Source organism: Oratosquilla oratoria, chromosome 40 (assembly GCF_046742065.1).
Source record: "Oratosquilla oratoria isolate Oo_2021 chromosome 40, ASM4674206v1, whole genome shotgun sequence".
NCBI lineage: Eukaryota > Metazoa > Arthropoda > Malacostraca > Stomatopoda > Squillidae > Oratosquilla > Oratosquilla oratoria.
Genome location: NC_134816.1, coordinates 31,341,698 through 31,357,583, shown reverse-complemented (window position 1 = coordinate 31,357,583; position 15,886 = coordinate 31,341,698). Strand labels below are relative to the sequence as shown.

The 15,886-nt window shown below is 44.8% G+C and overlaps 1 protein-coding gene across 1 annotated transcript in view; it reads left to right on the top strand.

The window, feature by feature from the left end:
• Positions 1-688: 688 nt before the first annotated feature.
• LOC143020751 (uncharacterized) overlaps positions 689-15,886 on the top strand; it is a 36,437-nt gene continuing 21,239 nt past the window's right edge. Inside the window, exons 1-3 of the mRNA XM_076177474.1 lie at positions 689-1,351; positions 4,490-4,598; positions 11,246-11,347. Of these exons, the coding sequence (XP_076033589.1) occupies positions 1,038-1,351; positions 4,490-4,598; positions 11,246-11,347 (525 nt within the window). The 5' untranslated portion in view covers positions 689-1,037. The remainder of the gene's footprint in view (positions 1,352-4,489; positions 4,599-11,245; positions 11,348-15,886) is intronic.

The following is a 15,886-nucleotide window of genomic DNA, read 5'->3' as shown; positions in this document are numbered from 1 at the left end:
CCTCACTCTAGCGAGCGGACACGGAAAGAGAGAGAAAAAACAAATATTTGAGAGAAAGAGATCAAGAGCAATCGGGAAAGAGAGAACTCGAAAGAAACCGAGAGAGTGGGATAGTGAAGTGACATGGCATTATTTAAAAAAAAAAAAAAAAAAAAAAAAAAAAGGTAAAACACTCAAATGGAAGTTCACTGGCCGAGCACGTTAGGGCGTCGTTACTTACGCCGAAGGTCGAGAGGGATGGCGGTTCGAACCCAGCCACCGGCGAAGTTTAACCAAGAGCATGGTTTTTCCCTTCCACGCTACAAAGTCCCCTGATGGAAGAGATTTTATGACGTTAAACCATAATACCATCAAGGCAGCGAAATAGATGACTCCGTTTGAGGTATAAACATCAATGTCGAATGATGGAATTATTGGATATGACGGGAAATCTGATCATACCCTTTCCTGAATATTGCAAGGCCGGGCCGAGCCTTATTTACGTCAGATAGCACCTCCATGAGGGAATTAAAACAGAACGAGCCCAACCTCTTGCACCGTTCTGCACATCTGGTCAGATGTTGTGTACAGATACTATACCTCTCCGACCCCTTTGATACGGTGTCACACCTCGTATATTTCTTCTGGCAAAAAAAAAAAAAAAAAAAAAAAAAAAGGTATTTTATGCTTCTGAAGGACGAGTCTTTGCTTGAAGGGGGCGGGGTCTCGACCGGCCCATCAAGATCCCTCCTTCAGAACAAGGACCGAGGCCATAAGACAGTCTTATTATGAGTCACTAGGCTCATAAGGTTATGAGAGTATCTTAACCAGCCAAGGGGAGATGGTGGTCGTTATATAAAGTTCTGGCTGTCGGCAGGTGATTTTATTAACCTTACCCATCATCTGGCCGCATCCAACACCGCCGCATAATGTGACACCGGGCTAACTGTTGTTACATATGCATGCGTAGCTTACTAGAAATTCCTAATATTTCCTAAACATCTTTAAAAATTATATACATAAGTTTATATTCTTCACCATGAATAGACGACATAATCATGAATGAAGGACAAAACTATGAAAATATATTATCTTTTTCAGTAGAAGAAAAAATACCCTTTTCTGAACCAGCTCATTCATATATAAAATTCTTTGCAGGTTCGTTGTGGCTAAACAACACAACGAAGGTCATGTACGATTTGAAAAACCTGACCTATGATGACGGCATCATTTATAGTATAGACGATGAGATGAAGTCTCTGTCTAACCTACAAAAGGAGCTGCAATGGGCTTTCCTCGTCCATATCTATGGGTTTGCATGCCTCTTCTTCATGCTGGCCTTTTACACCTTCTTCTCCATCCTCAACCTCAGGTGAGAGGACTAACGAGTTCACGTGTTGTAAGTTCTGTTTACCTATGAGCCTTAGTCTTAATATCTAGCGCTAAGAGAATTATCATATTTATCTTTATAAAATCATTTACAAATACAATTTTGAAAAACTTATTGTAGTGTATCTTATATCTCGTCGCCGACAATCCATCAGCGCTTTGTCTTCAAGGATTAACTCGAGCAGTTGTCGAAAGCCCTTTTGGGGTAATTGTGTTATACCCTTGTCACACCAAGCTTACGACCCGTTTCCGACCACCTCCGACCGAAAATCAAGCGATCGGTCGGCGACACAAAACCTATGCAAGGAAGTGAAATGGAAAAAGTTAATGTGGTTGATAAGATGAAAATCTATGTCCTGGAGACTATTCAGTGTGTGTTGTAATATATCTATCTATCTACTTATCTATCTTATTACCGACTACCAGCGACTTTCAAAGACGACCTGCAACTGGTCGGCGACCGCCGGTGGTCGGAAACGGGTCGTGAGCTTGATGTTACAGGGTTCTTAGATGGGAGGTGCGGATGTATATGTGGGGGGGCGAGATTGTAACTACGGGAACGCTGGCGCTTTACGCCAGGTGTGCGTCGTAAGGAAGATTGATTGTTTAGACTAGCGGTTCTCAACCTGTGGTTCATGGAACCCTATTGGGCCACGAGGATCAATAAAAGGGGCCACTAACTGAAAGTCACTAGCATATAGTGGATGCAAAATGATTAGATTTAGTGTTGAAGTCATCTCCAGGAGGTTAAACAATAGCAATGCATAAGTACGAGGTATACGTGAAAATAGGTTGAGAACCCCGGGGTTAGACAGAAGACCCGTCTCCCGGAGGAAAGTATAAAGAAAAGGGAGAGGCTCAGGTGTTCTTTATTCTAAAATGAGCTGTAGGAAGATCGTTGTTTGATACGGAGGTAAGAAAGGAGGAGACTGTTGCAAAGGGTTATGCAGGGTAGTGTTTCTCAACCAAGGATCCCCAGAAACCTACGGACCAAGGGATCCGCAGGACGGGGATTTTAACATGTTATAGTTAATCCTGTAATGGCTCAGTTTTTATTTTTTATTTTTTATAATTCATGATTACACAATGCGTGTTAAACGAGATGTCCATTTTTTCTCTTCTAGTTTTCCCATATGAACAGTAAACCTCTTATAAAAAAGAATTGCATACAAATGTACATACATATACCAAAGGCCCCTTCCCCCTTACACGGGGGGTAGCCAAAAAGAAGGTACAGAAACCATTCCCACCCATTCCACCTCCCATATATTCCACTCCCCTCCACCCTCCTCCCTCCCACGTGGGAAGGCATACAAAAGTAAACTGAATATACCCTATCCAATCCAGTATCAAGGGATTCCCTGAATATACGAGTCGATGTAAGGGGTCCAGAGAGCATGAGAAACACTGATGTAGGGCATTCGAATGAATTGCATGGTATAATAGGGGAAGCTCTACGATGGCACGTGGGAGGGCCGTCATTAGTAACAAGATAGCCGTGGGCGAGAGGAGACTGTCCTGGTTCCATGCGTATCAATGCTAGGAGTGCCAGCGTGATATAGCATCCGGCAAAAGAATACGAATCTGAAACAGGAGGAACACTCGATGAGCACCGAGTGGGTTTTATGGAGTTACAAAAAAGGCGCATGACAAGAACTTTCAGGGTGCTGAGCGAGTGAGGGGTGATTATGTAGTGCAGCGTTTTTCAACCAGGGTTCCCCGGAACCCTAAGGTTCCTCAAAAGGTCCCTAAAGGTTCCGCGAGAACAAGTGAGATAAGGTAATGCACTTTTGATTTTCTATTTAATTTCATATACGTAATATAATTAAACACGCACGACATTTTCTTGGTTATTGTAATAATGTAATATAGCCATCATCCTACCTAACCTATTATTACGATGAAAATAAAATGAGAAAGATATGGTAATTTTTTTTTTTTTTTTTTTTTTTGCAGGGTTCCTTGAGACATTCAATTTATTTTTAAGGTTACGCGTTGAGAAACGCTGATGCAGTGTGAGGGAGGAAGGGGGCGGGGATAGAACGTAAGGCAACGAAAAGAGCATAAGTGAATACTGAAGCGAACTGGAGGAAGGCCACAGATTGTGGGTAGAAGGCAATGGGAACCCTACGCCAGGAAGCACTGGGTAACTGCGGCCGAAGCCGTCACCTTTTCCCTCTTATGCGCTTTGGGTACTATTAGGATAGGTAATAAACAGTCACTGCTGGGAATCGGAGAGGAGTGCGATATTCAAACCCATAACTAAACGAATACGAGACCAACATGCTTCCAATTACGCCACCAGTTCAGTGTGGGAGACGCTGCTACGTAATCTAGTAATCTAGTCTTTAGTAGGAACTAGACCCATTCGTATGGATGTTTATGGTCAAGCAATGAGAGAATAAGTGGGGAATGAGGTTTTGTCGAGCAGTGTCAGATACCATTCGCTAGTAGCCAAGGCAAAGCTGGAAGGTTGCAACATCCAGGAGTCCAAGGTAAGGGGTTATCACATTAGGCTATTTTTCCTTCGACTGCTGGAGCAGATTTCCAGTCCGCAGCTTTTGGGAAGGAATCTGATATGATGGAGGAAAATTCTTTTCTTTCAGCATATCAAGTGACATTTTATTTATTTTTGTTGGGAAGACAAAATAGTATGACAGTTATTTTACGGTGGAAAAAAGTTCTGGAGATGGGCAGTACCACCGATTAATCGGAGGTTGGAGGAAAAATCGCTCAGTGTGATAACTTTAATATGTAGTGTGACCAGAAGGAAGATGTCAACTGTTTCTAGTGTGATCCTCGATAGTTTGAATGGCCATAAAAATGTATGGGAGCTATTGATACAGAATAGATATGTTAATGATAACAAAGAACGGCGGAGGGGGCTAACCTCTCTTCTTACTCTTACTGCGAGTGCAGCCCTGTATGCTGGCACTTGATCTTCGAACTGAGTCCGAGATATCGACTGAGAGATCTATTGGAGCAGCCCATGGCCGTTGCCGCCTTTGCAGAGGCTACAGGGCTTTTCCTCCTCCTCCTTCCTCCTCCTTCTCCTCCTCCTCTTCATCCTCCCAAAGGAGTCCTGAGTTCATTAAATTAATACTCATTTCTTTCGGGACAGGTCGCAAATCTCCAACCGCCCCTACATGTCGACTATCAATGTCTTTCTGTGTCTTCTGGGCGTCAGTCGCGCCGCCTGCTTCCTCATCGACCCTTATTGCTCCAGGAAGGTGAGTTAGTCTCGACCCCTTTTCACGTCACACCATTGGTCAGCTCATTTTACATTTCGATAACTGTGTACTGTGTCTTGATACATTGCTTCTGACCCAGGCAGTGGGCGTGATACAGGTATGACCCGTCATCCATGAGGAGCTAAGATGAGAGGGAGGAAGGGGTGGTGGAGGGGGAGTGAAATGGGTGGGGGTAGGTATGTGCCTATGATCTGGCTACCTCCCTTATAAGGGGGAAAAAGCTCTTGGTAAACAGATATAGACGGATTTGTTAACAATGACGATTTCATTCAGTCGAGGAACGAACATTTACAGATGAGTCTTTTCACTGTCGCTAATGACTCACACAATGGTTCTGATTGTGGTTGGCGATTTTATTCAGCTGATGAAAACCCTGTCCCCCAACTAGAGCACAGCGATAAGGCTAAAGCCCCTGTCACACCAAGCTTACGACCTGTTTCCGAAGACCACCTTGGACGGTGGCACTTTAGTTTCTGATTGAACATTTTTAGAAGCTCCGCCGTGGGATACGAACCCTGACCCGTGCGTCGAATATCACGAGGTCAAGACGTTAGCAACTATGCTACATGGTGATGGTTCAAAAGGACTGTACAGTCCTTTTGAACCATCACCATGTAGCATAGTTGCTAACGTCTTGACCTCGTGATATTCGACGGACGGGTCAGGGTTCGTATCCCACGGCGGAGCTTCTAAAAATGTTCAATCTGTCATAAGAAACATACACAACTTTAGTTTCTCTCACAGTTAGCGCCAGGTGGCTATTCCATAATCATCTTCACAACGGGGAGGAAGGGGGACTCTTTCCAATTGCATTGTCTTGAATTCTTTTTATAAACAGAGGAACAACACAAATCAACCTGGTCGTCGGTGGTCAGAAACAGGTCGTAAGCTTAGTGTGACTGGTCCCTTAGTAAATCCTCGTCATTACACTGGCGTGCTCCATCAGTTTCATTTTGCCTGAAGACAAGTGATTTTATTTATCTTGGGGCACGTCACCACAAGGGGAGGTAACCCACAGCGAAGGAGAACGGTATTATTCTTAAAAAAAATCTTTACTTATATAAATCTTATACAAATCCTTGGAAGGGAAAAATGTAAGGAAATATTTTTTCAAGAATACCACTGTAAGAATCTTACGGTGGTATTCTTAAAAAAAAAAAAAAAAAAAAAACACTGTACGAATCTTACAGTGGTATTCTTAATTTTTTTCCATATATAAATCTTTCCATTCCAAAGATTTACATAAGATTTATATAATGAAAGATTTTTTTTAAGAATACCATCGGATGTCCTTTCGACGAAGTCCCTTCCCTGTGACGTCGCCATCTCCAACTCTCGCTCTATGACTACAATGGCAGACAATTCCATTTACCTTCGCCTCATGTAGGGTATCGACATGTTTTATTCAATCGATACCGTAGGGGATCTCGTCACATCCCTACGGACCAGAGTTACTCAGCCTTTTTTATGGCTGGTGACTAGTTTTCACTAGAAATGAATTGTCGATAGATTTTAACTTCTACTCTCCCTGTATTCTGCTCCTGTTCTCCATAGACGCGATGTTGTTCCCAAGGATAGAAGCGCTGGGCGTTACATAACATATATATATATATATATATATATATATATATATATATATATATATATATATATACAACACTGAATGGGCCCCAGTGATTAGAGATACATTTTAACAACCAAAATGCACTTCAATTCTAAGCCATCAACATTGGGAGACTCAATGGAGGACACATGCAGAAATTTCTGCATCTTGCCTCCATTGGGTCTCTCAATGTTGATGGCTTAGAATTAAAGTGCATTGTGGTTGTTAATATATATATATATATATATATATATATATATATATATATATATATATATATATATATATATATATATATATATATATATATATATATATATAGTTTAGGGAACGGAAGTAAGAAGTTAACCATTCAGTCTCGTATCCAGCATGTTATGCTTCATCCAGCTACAGGTAAGGTTGTTTTGGTCGATGATAGTCCCTCCCGAGTCACAAGTGTCAAAGGAGAAAATGGAGCAAGAATGAAAAGGACGAAAAGGAAACAAAAGAAGACCGGAAGGAAGCAGAGAAGAATAAAGAATACAACAATGAAGAAGAGAACAAGGAAATAAACACGAAGAAGAGATTAAGAAAAACTGATCATAGCGGTTGGCTCAAGTTTTCCTGACTGGAATCCTGCATCACCGTAGTTGGTGGTCGCACGGTCCTCGGTCGCTCCCATAGTTCCCCATCCTCCACCCTCGCCTCCACACACGCCCCGGGAAGAAATTCTCGTCTCTTGCCTGTACTGTAACACTGTGGGTCTATCCCCATATCACCGGGTAGCAGGAGAAGGAGGAGGAGGAGGAGGAGGAGGAGGAGGAGGAGGAAGAGGAGGAAGAGGAGGAAAAGAGGAGGAGGAGGAAGAGGAGGAGGAGGAGCAGACCGGGAACATTCGTCCGATGCTGTACACTATTAGGCTGAAAAGTGGGCTGAAAATAGACGTCACACGTCTTGGGGTCTTTTGCGGAGATCGAGAGCCAGCCCATAGGGGCGAGGGAGGGGACTGAGTGTTAGACGCATCAACAAATGGAAACAAAGATGCTCATGAAGTTCTCACGATGGGTGATGGGAAGACGGTTTTCTCTCAGAGCTCCATCTGCTCGATCACCACTTGAAAGTAACCGTTGATGGTCCCAACAATGAATATAGGAAGGAGAAGGAGAAAGAGAATATATATATATATATATATATATATATATATATATATATATATATATATATATATATATATATATATATATATATATATATTATATATATATATATATATATACGTACCTGTTCCAGTGTCTACTCGGTGCCTATAAAACCTTGCTTTCTCTGTATCTGTCACAATTGATAATGCTGAGATTAGCGAAACGTCTTGTAACTTGCTCCACCCATTAGATGGCTAATACCGGTGATTTATTTTTTTTTTTTTTTTTTTTTACCTCTTCGTGCTAGAGATGTCTTTCGAGGACTTGAAAGTCTACATCGGAAAATCATCAGAACCCAATTTGCTGTAGCACGTATTTCAATATGCCTAAAAGAGGAAGAAGGGAGTAAATGACTGAAGATTATTTCGTTGCGCCCAGAGGAGAGACTTGGGAGTCGCGACGGAGCGAGATCTCGAGTCAGTCGTCCCGAGTCGGACGTCCCGAGTCTCACATTCTGAGTCTGAGGTCTTGAGTCGGTCGTTCCTAGTCAGTTTGTCTCTAGTCGGCCGCTCCGAGTCGGCTGTCCCGAGTCGGCCGTCCCGAGTCGGACGTCCCGAGTCTGAGGTCTTGAGTCGGTCATTCCCAGTCAGTCGTCTCTAGTCGGCCGTTCTGAGTCGGCTGTCCCGAGTCGGCCGTTCCGAGTCGGCTGTCCTGAGTCGGCCGTTCCGAGTCTGCCTTCCCGAGTCTGCCTTCCCGACTCGGACGTCCCGAGTCTTACACCACGAATTTGAGGCCCTGAGTCGGGCGTTCCTAGTCAGTTTGTCTCTAGTCGGCCGCTCCGAGTCGACCGTCCTGAGTCGTCCGTCCCGAGTCGGCCGTCCCGAGTTCATCTCTGGTCCTTCATTGACCACCATCTACTGCCTAGTGTAGGCCTTATGGTCTCTTGTAGTCTCCTTCATTCTTATGTTCTTATCTATTGGCGCTGGTCAAAAACAAAACCAGGGAGAGATACGTCACCATGCCCGTGGGTACGTGAAAACGACAACTGACTAAACTCGTCCAGCCAAAACCCAAAAACGAAAATCCAGGAAGTCCGTGAACGAGCATGCTGGAAAGGAGTCAAAATACGAGGGGGAAAAACGCAAAGGAAGACATCTTACGGATAAAAAAGAATAAAAGAACTACGTCCACTGGTAATGTGAAATCGATTGAGGTGACAAAGAGGTGGGGTGTTGGCCGGCCGGAGGTTCTCTCGAAAGGGTGAGGAAAGGGTTGAAGGAAATGAAAAAGGGCGGGGCAAGGGGATAAAGGGCATAGACCACGAAGAGAACCTGCAGCAAGTACACGTAAAGGGGCTGGACCCTTAGAGACGTCGCCGTCGTCACAGTTGTAAAGCTGATAGGACGGAAGTGCCTCAGAAGTGGCTGCCTCGGGAGAGCTCCAATCGTGTCTGTCTGTCTGTCCCCCAATCAGGTCCTATGCCAAAGGGCCCGGCCGAACCGGGCGTCCGTCCACGTATTCCAGTGATGAAGACCGGGGGGGACGAATTCCACCAGAAAATACTCAGGTTTGACCAACTTCGGTCACTGTGTTCGTTGAGCACGGAGAAGTGGCATTCAGCCGTGATCGTAGAGTTTCTACTGTCTATGTGAGGAGGCAAATAATAGCAAGGGAGAACTTCGAAGATGATACATAACTAAAAGTATGTAAAACAGTCTGTATAGTTTGTATGGAGCGCGCGCACACGCAGGCAAGCACGCACATGCACACGCTTGCACACACGCACACACACAAATACACAAATGCACACACATGCACACACACACTCACACACGTACGCACTCACACACACACAACGTGATGTAGCACGTTAAAATACAGCGTGATGGAGATAGACGGTCAAAGAAGTATAATTTGTTAAAGGGAAGCATTAGGACATAGAATAAGTCGTATTTTGTTGTCAGTGATTAACGCTTCTATACTTCGGAACACTATTGTAGTGAGGAAGAGTCAAACAAATGGTAAAGGAATGGTTTATGTGATAAAGAAACGAGGAACTAAATCTTTAAATATATCAACATTCTTCTTTGGACGTTCACTGGTCTCCTGTAATAAAAAATTCTGCGTAGCTCTGGTCCTTAGAGGTGTCACTAAACCCCCCCCAGAATACGGACTCTATAAAACTTGTGCAGTCAATACCCAATACGAGAGCACATAGCAAAAGAGGAGAACAATACAGAAGACAAGACGAACGTAAATGTCATAAACATGGCTTCATCTTCATGGAAGGGTCATAGACGAGGACAGAATGACAGTTACTGGGACGGAGATGAAAGGAGACGGATGTTATGAACACAAAATAAAATCGTCCAAGACTGGACAGCGAGGCTGGGGCTCGAACACAGAGAAAGCAAAACTTCTGGAGTAGGACGGGGAGAAAAGGGGGCGAGAAATGAGAATAAGAGGAGAATGGAGTCAGCGAAGAGAAAGGCCGCGCATGTGATGGAAAGGGAGGGAAGCGCTAAATGGATGCATTGATATGCCTGAGAAGTCAGAAAAGTTAGGTCTTTGTATGCCGCGGCGGGAAACAGTAGGACATGGTGAGGGGGGGGAGGGGGAGGGTTGACAAGAAGAGAAGTTGCACAATGGGGAAAGCAAGAACGCACGGGAGTCTGCGAGGACGTTTGTCCATGTTTGTCCATTTTTTGTCTTTGGAAGGACGAAGAGACCCTAACGAGTGGGGGGGGGGGGAAGAAGAAGAGAAAGTCAAATAGAGTAAAGTGTGTGTGTGTGTGTGTGTGTGTGTGTGTGTGTGTGTGTGTGTGTGTGTGTGTGTGTGTGTGTGTGTGTGTGTGAGTGTGTGTATGTGTGTGTGTATGTGTGTGTGTATGTGTGTGTGTGTATGCGTGTGTATTCATATGTAAACAAATTAGCTTGCAGATGCGAATATAATCATGAACGCACATGGCAATGCTCGTACCTCTCCTTTTAGGCCTAGTATGCATTCATTCATTCATTCACTCATTTATTCATTCATTCATTCATTTATTTAATTTTCATTACTCCCCTAAACCAGTTGAAACATATTTTCTGTCTCCCAGACTACCATCCCTCACGTTTTGTACCGTTTGCATGTCCGATCTTTTTCCTCTTTTTTTTTTTTTTTTCTTTTCTCCCTCTCTCTTTTATTTCCCCTATGGCCGCCTGGTGCTGGCAATGGGAAGAGCGGTCATCACATGGCCTCAGCGACCCAGGTCGCCTCCCCTTGTCCAGAACCGACCGGCACCTGCCCACACATTTCCATCACACAGATTCTGACCGCTTCGGCTACAGCAACATGCATCCAGACATTTCCCAGACTTCATTATCCCAATTATCATTACGATCATTTTTGTCGAATTAATATTCGAGGGAGGGAAGGGAGTGGATGGGAGTGGAGTATGTGGGGATGGAATGGGTGGGAGTGGTTTTTATGTCTATGTTTTTTGGTTACCTCCTATCTCCCTCACACGGGGGAAGAAGCCTTTGGTATATGTATGTATGTATGTATGTATGTATGTATGTATGTATGTATATATGTATGTATATATGTATGTATATATGTATGTATGTATATATGTATGTATATATGTATGTATGTATATATGTATGTATATATGTATGTATGTATATATGTATATATGTATGTATGTATATATGTATGTATGTACGAGTATATATGTATATATGTATGTATATATGTATGTATATATGTATGTATGTATATATGTATGTATGTGTATATGTATATATGTATGTATGTATGTATATATGCATGTATGTATGTATGTATGTGTGTAAGTATGTATGTATTTATGTATGTATATATGTTATTAATATTGTTATTACTGTCATTACGTCTGCAGGTGATCCCTGAGGTGCTCGGGTCCGCCCTGTGGGACGTCGGATATCCGTGCATCATCTCCGCCTTCAGCCTTGTCCAGCTAGCCTTCTCGCAACTCACCCAAGTAAGCTGATCTGTCTGTCTCTGTCTGTCTGTCAGTCTGTCAGCCTGTGTCTGTCTCTCTCTCTCTCTCTCTCTCTCTCTCTCTCTCTCTCTCACACACACACGCATACACACACACACATCTTACTCTCTGTTTCGAATAGCCACAACTCACTTTGTCACAAGAATCGATGGAAGTTCTCTCTTTCTCTCTCTCTCTCTCTCCCCCTCCTTTTACCCTTCCCTTATCCTATCTCCTTCCTCCTTCCCTCCCTCATTCAACCACTCATTCGCTCGCAAACACACAAGCACGTACACGCGCGCACAAACAGGAATGAAAAAAGTAGAATTGCAATTTGACAGTGTACACAATCTAGTATAGGGAAAAGTGCAACAGGGATTTTGAGAGCGATGAACTCAATTTCTGACCCCGTCAACGACGACACACTGCATCCCCTACACCCACCCATCCTCCCTCGCTCGGAGGCCGTGACCTCGCCTGAACTAAATCAGGTGCCAGTCAGAATATAACATATAAAGTACATACATCACCGTGCCGAGAGAATTAAGGGAACCTCTTATAAAAACAGTTTACTGATGATATTAAACTGGTATAACAATGATAGAGCGAGTTTGATACTGATAGATCCCAAGGATGCGTCCACACAGCACGCAGTTTGCTGGGAGGGTAGAGGGATGCCTAGCGGGTCAGAGGCAAGAACGAGCACATGTTATCTAATATGAGTGGCCATATCGGACGCGGGTAGTGGATAAGTTTAGAGGGAACCCGCTACCCGCGTCCGATATGGCCACTCGTATTAGATAACATGTGTTCGTTCTTGCCTCTGACCCGCTAGGCATCCCGCTACCCTCTACCCTCCAAGCAAACCGCGTGAGGTATGGCCACACCCTAAAAGGTACCACTCTTAGTGAAAAAGGTCAATAATTGTACACTGAGACAAAACTATTGTAAATGTTTGTAATGCTCCATCTTGGTGGCATGATGTTCTCTTGTATCCACGGTTCCACCGGAAGTTGAACGTGACGACTCTCTTTTCAAAGGATTACGAAAGAGAAGCATGCCGACAAGAGACTTTTGGTCCATAACTAGGTCGTATGCGATGATGATGATGATGATGATGATGATGATGATGATGATGATGATGATGATGATGATGATGATGATGATGATGATGATGATGATGATGATGATAATAATATTGATAATAATAATGATAATAATAATAGATAAATAAACATATAGATAAAATTATAACGATATAAATAATAATGGTGATCTTATTTGATTTAACGTCACAAACTCCTCCCATCGGAAGGCTAGGACGATGCCCCTTACAGAGGACTTTGTAGCGTGGAATTTAATGAATCATGCCCTTGGTTCAACTTCGCCGGTGGAAGAATTCGAACCACCATTCCCTCGACCTTCACCGCAAATGAATAGTAAATAATAATAAACTGACAGATAAATAATAATAAATGATAATGACAACGATACATGACATCTTTGCTCATCAAGCGGCACCGTGGCAACATCCCGTGAGGGAAGAAGGTCTTGACGATCGACTACGGACCGTCTCGAAGTTCTCCTTTGATCGACGACCACCGCGCCTCACACGACTCGTTCCTACAACCGAACTCCAGAGCAACAACCAATAACTCCCGCTCTCCTGTGACTTCCGAGGATACAGGGCAAAGGTACCCAGTAGCCGCTAAACGCCTCCTGTCGTGAGGTTCCCACTGACGAGACGTTTATTACCTACTTTATCGAACTTGACGTTGTAGACACAAAAGTAATTAGTCGAAGCCGGAGATAAAGATTATCTTAGCTGGGTGGGAGTCTTGGAGAGAGGGAAGTCTCCGAGAGAGGGAGTCTTTGAGGGAGTGAATCTCTGAGGGAGTCTGAGAGTGGGAATACTGAAGTATGTGACTCCCGGAAAGTGTGGGAAGGGTCCCAGGAGGAATAGGGTGGAGGTTCTATTGTAGTAGGGAGTGTCACTGAGAAGCTGACGCCGACGTCTGGGGAATCGAACCCAAGACCTCCCACTTGCCGGGGAGGAGTGCTTACCGATTATTCCACGGTTGCCTCCAGTACTCCCTCGCACAGGTTTCAAAATTGTGGAGTTCAAAAAAAGTAAGTGCAGGAGGGATTCCCCATGAAAATTGCAGACTCAAAAAAAAAAAAAAAAAAAAAAAAAAAAAAAAAAAAAAACGGCGGAATGCAAAGAATTGGGAGGAATCCCGGTGTATGTGGGGAGGACTTCCGAGGTGTGGGGGGAATCCCAAAGTGTGGGGGAGTCCCGAGCAGTAGCGTGGGGTGGGTGTACGGGAGGGGGGGGGGAGGAAGATCCGGATAGCAAGGAATCTCGAGAAGACTCAGTTTATCTCGTCAACATTTTTGACTCGAATTTTTCACCTCTCTGGATGGGCAAACATGACAGACGAGTGACGACGATGACGACGACGACGACGACAACGGCATGCGGCCGCCGTATACGTCGCGTCCTTCACCATCGGGTGGCCACTGCCACAAAGTTTCATTCAGCTGAGGGGAATCCTCTTGGTCGTGGAAGGGTTAGGACAATTCATCCCCCACCCTTTTTTTTTATTTTATTTATTTATTTATTTATTTATTTTTTTGAGAATGAAATGTCACTCCCACGGGCTTTGTTTGAACACGTGATATATTCATTCCCCCTAGAGCAGTGGGTTTTAACCCTTGGGTCGCCAAGCCATTTGAATGGGTCACCAAGGATTTGTGGACTTATTATCTTTCCAATATTCCTATTCAAAACATTATCAAAGTATTAACCCTGAATGTAGAATTCCTAAGTCATTACTATCTAAGGTTAAACAAAACTTTCAGACATAGACGATTTGAGGTGAAAGAAAAGAACTACCAACATCTCTTGCGTTTTAAGTGTTTATGAAGGTTAGGGTCGCCATGGTCAATCTGGGCAAGATTTTGGGTCACAGAAAAAAAAAAAAAAAAAAAAAAAAAAAAAAAAAAAAATAAAAATAAAAATAATAATAATAATAATAAAATAAATAAATAAATAAATAAATAAATAAATAAATAAATAAAATAAATAAATAAACAATAAATAAAGAACCACTGCTGGTGGCGTAATCATTCGCTTAGTTACGGGTTCGATTCCCGCACTCCTTTCCAATTCCCTGACTGCTTCCTGTCCCAACGAGAGTCCATAAAGCGCATTATGGGGCAAAAGTGACTGCTTCAGCCGCAGCTACTTAGCGCCTCCTGGCGTATGCTTCTTACCTTATTGGTTCCACAATTGTTGGGAGCATCCGAGAAGTGGCACCAGAATGTTGGGATGGTAGAAGGTAAAAATGACGGACATGCTTTCCTGCGTATAGATACGTCTCCCATCATGAAAAAATGCTACGTAACTCTGGTCCATAGGGATATCAGGCAGTAAACAGAGATTCCCAAATTAGATGTAAATTGCCCACTGGTGGTGGTGGTGGTGGTGGTGGGGTAGCATGACAATTTTGTTGGAGTAATAGAAGATGAAAAAATATGAATAATGATCCAGTTTTGTGTATTGGTGTCTGATGGTAACGGAATGTGCGTGATGGTTCATCTGAATAGAGATAGATAGATAGAGAGAGAGAGGGGAGAGAGAGAGAGAGAGAGAGAGAGAGAGAGAGAGAGAGAGAGAGAGAGAGAGAGAGAGAGAGAGAGAGAGAGAGAGAGAGAGATAGAGAGAGCGCACTACGGCTGTCCAGTCGATGTATTGGACCTTCTGGGTACGCGGCACTAGTGAAGCCAATGCAGACAGCAGCTAAGACCATTAGATGCTCCACAATTAATCTCGAGATCACGACGAGTTGCCTCAGCCGTACCCGTCCTGGGCGAATCCTGGGAGAGGCCCTGGGTCCTGGGAGAGGCCCTGGGTCCTGGGGGAGGCCCTGGGTCCTGGGGGAGGCTCTGGGTCCTGGGGGTGGCTCTGGGTCCTGGGAGAGATCCTGGGTCCTGGGGGAGGCTCTAGGTCCTGGGGGAGGCTCTAGGTCCTGGGGGAGGCCTTGGGTCCTGGGGGAGGCTCAGGGTCCTGGGGGAGGCCCTGGGTCCTGGGGGGAGGCCCTGGGTCCTGTGGGAGGCTCTGGGCCCTGGGGAAGGTCCTGGGTCCTAGGAAAGGCCCTGGGTCTTGGGGGAGGCTCTGGGTCCTGGGGGGGCTCTGGGTCCTGGGGGAGGCCCTGGGTCCTGGGGGAGGCCCTGGGTCCTGGGGGTGGCTCTGGGTCCTGGGGAAGGCTCTGGGTCCTGGGGAAGGCTCTGGGTCCCTGGGATAGGCTCTGGGTCCTGGGGGAGGCCCTGGGTCCTGAGGGAGGCCCTGGGTCCTGGAGGAGGCTCTGGGTCCTGGAGGAGGCTCTGGGTCCTGGGGGAGGCCCTGGGTCCTGGGGGAGGCCCTGGGTCCTGGGGGAGGCTCTAGGTCCTGGGGGAGACTCTGGGTCCTGGGGAAGGCCCTGGGTCCTAGGGGAGGCCTTGGGTCCTGGGGGAGGCTCTGGGTCCTGGGGGAGAGCC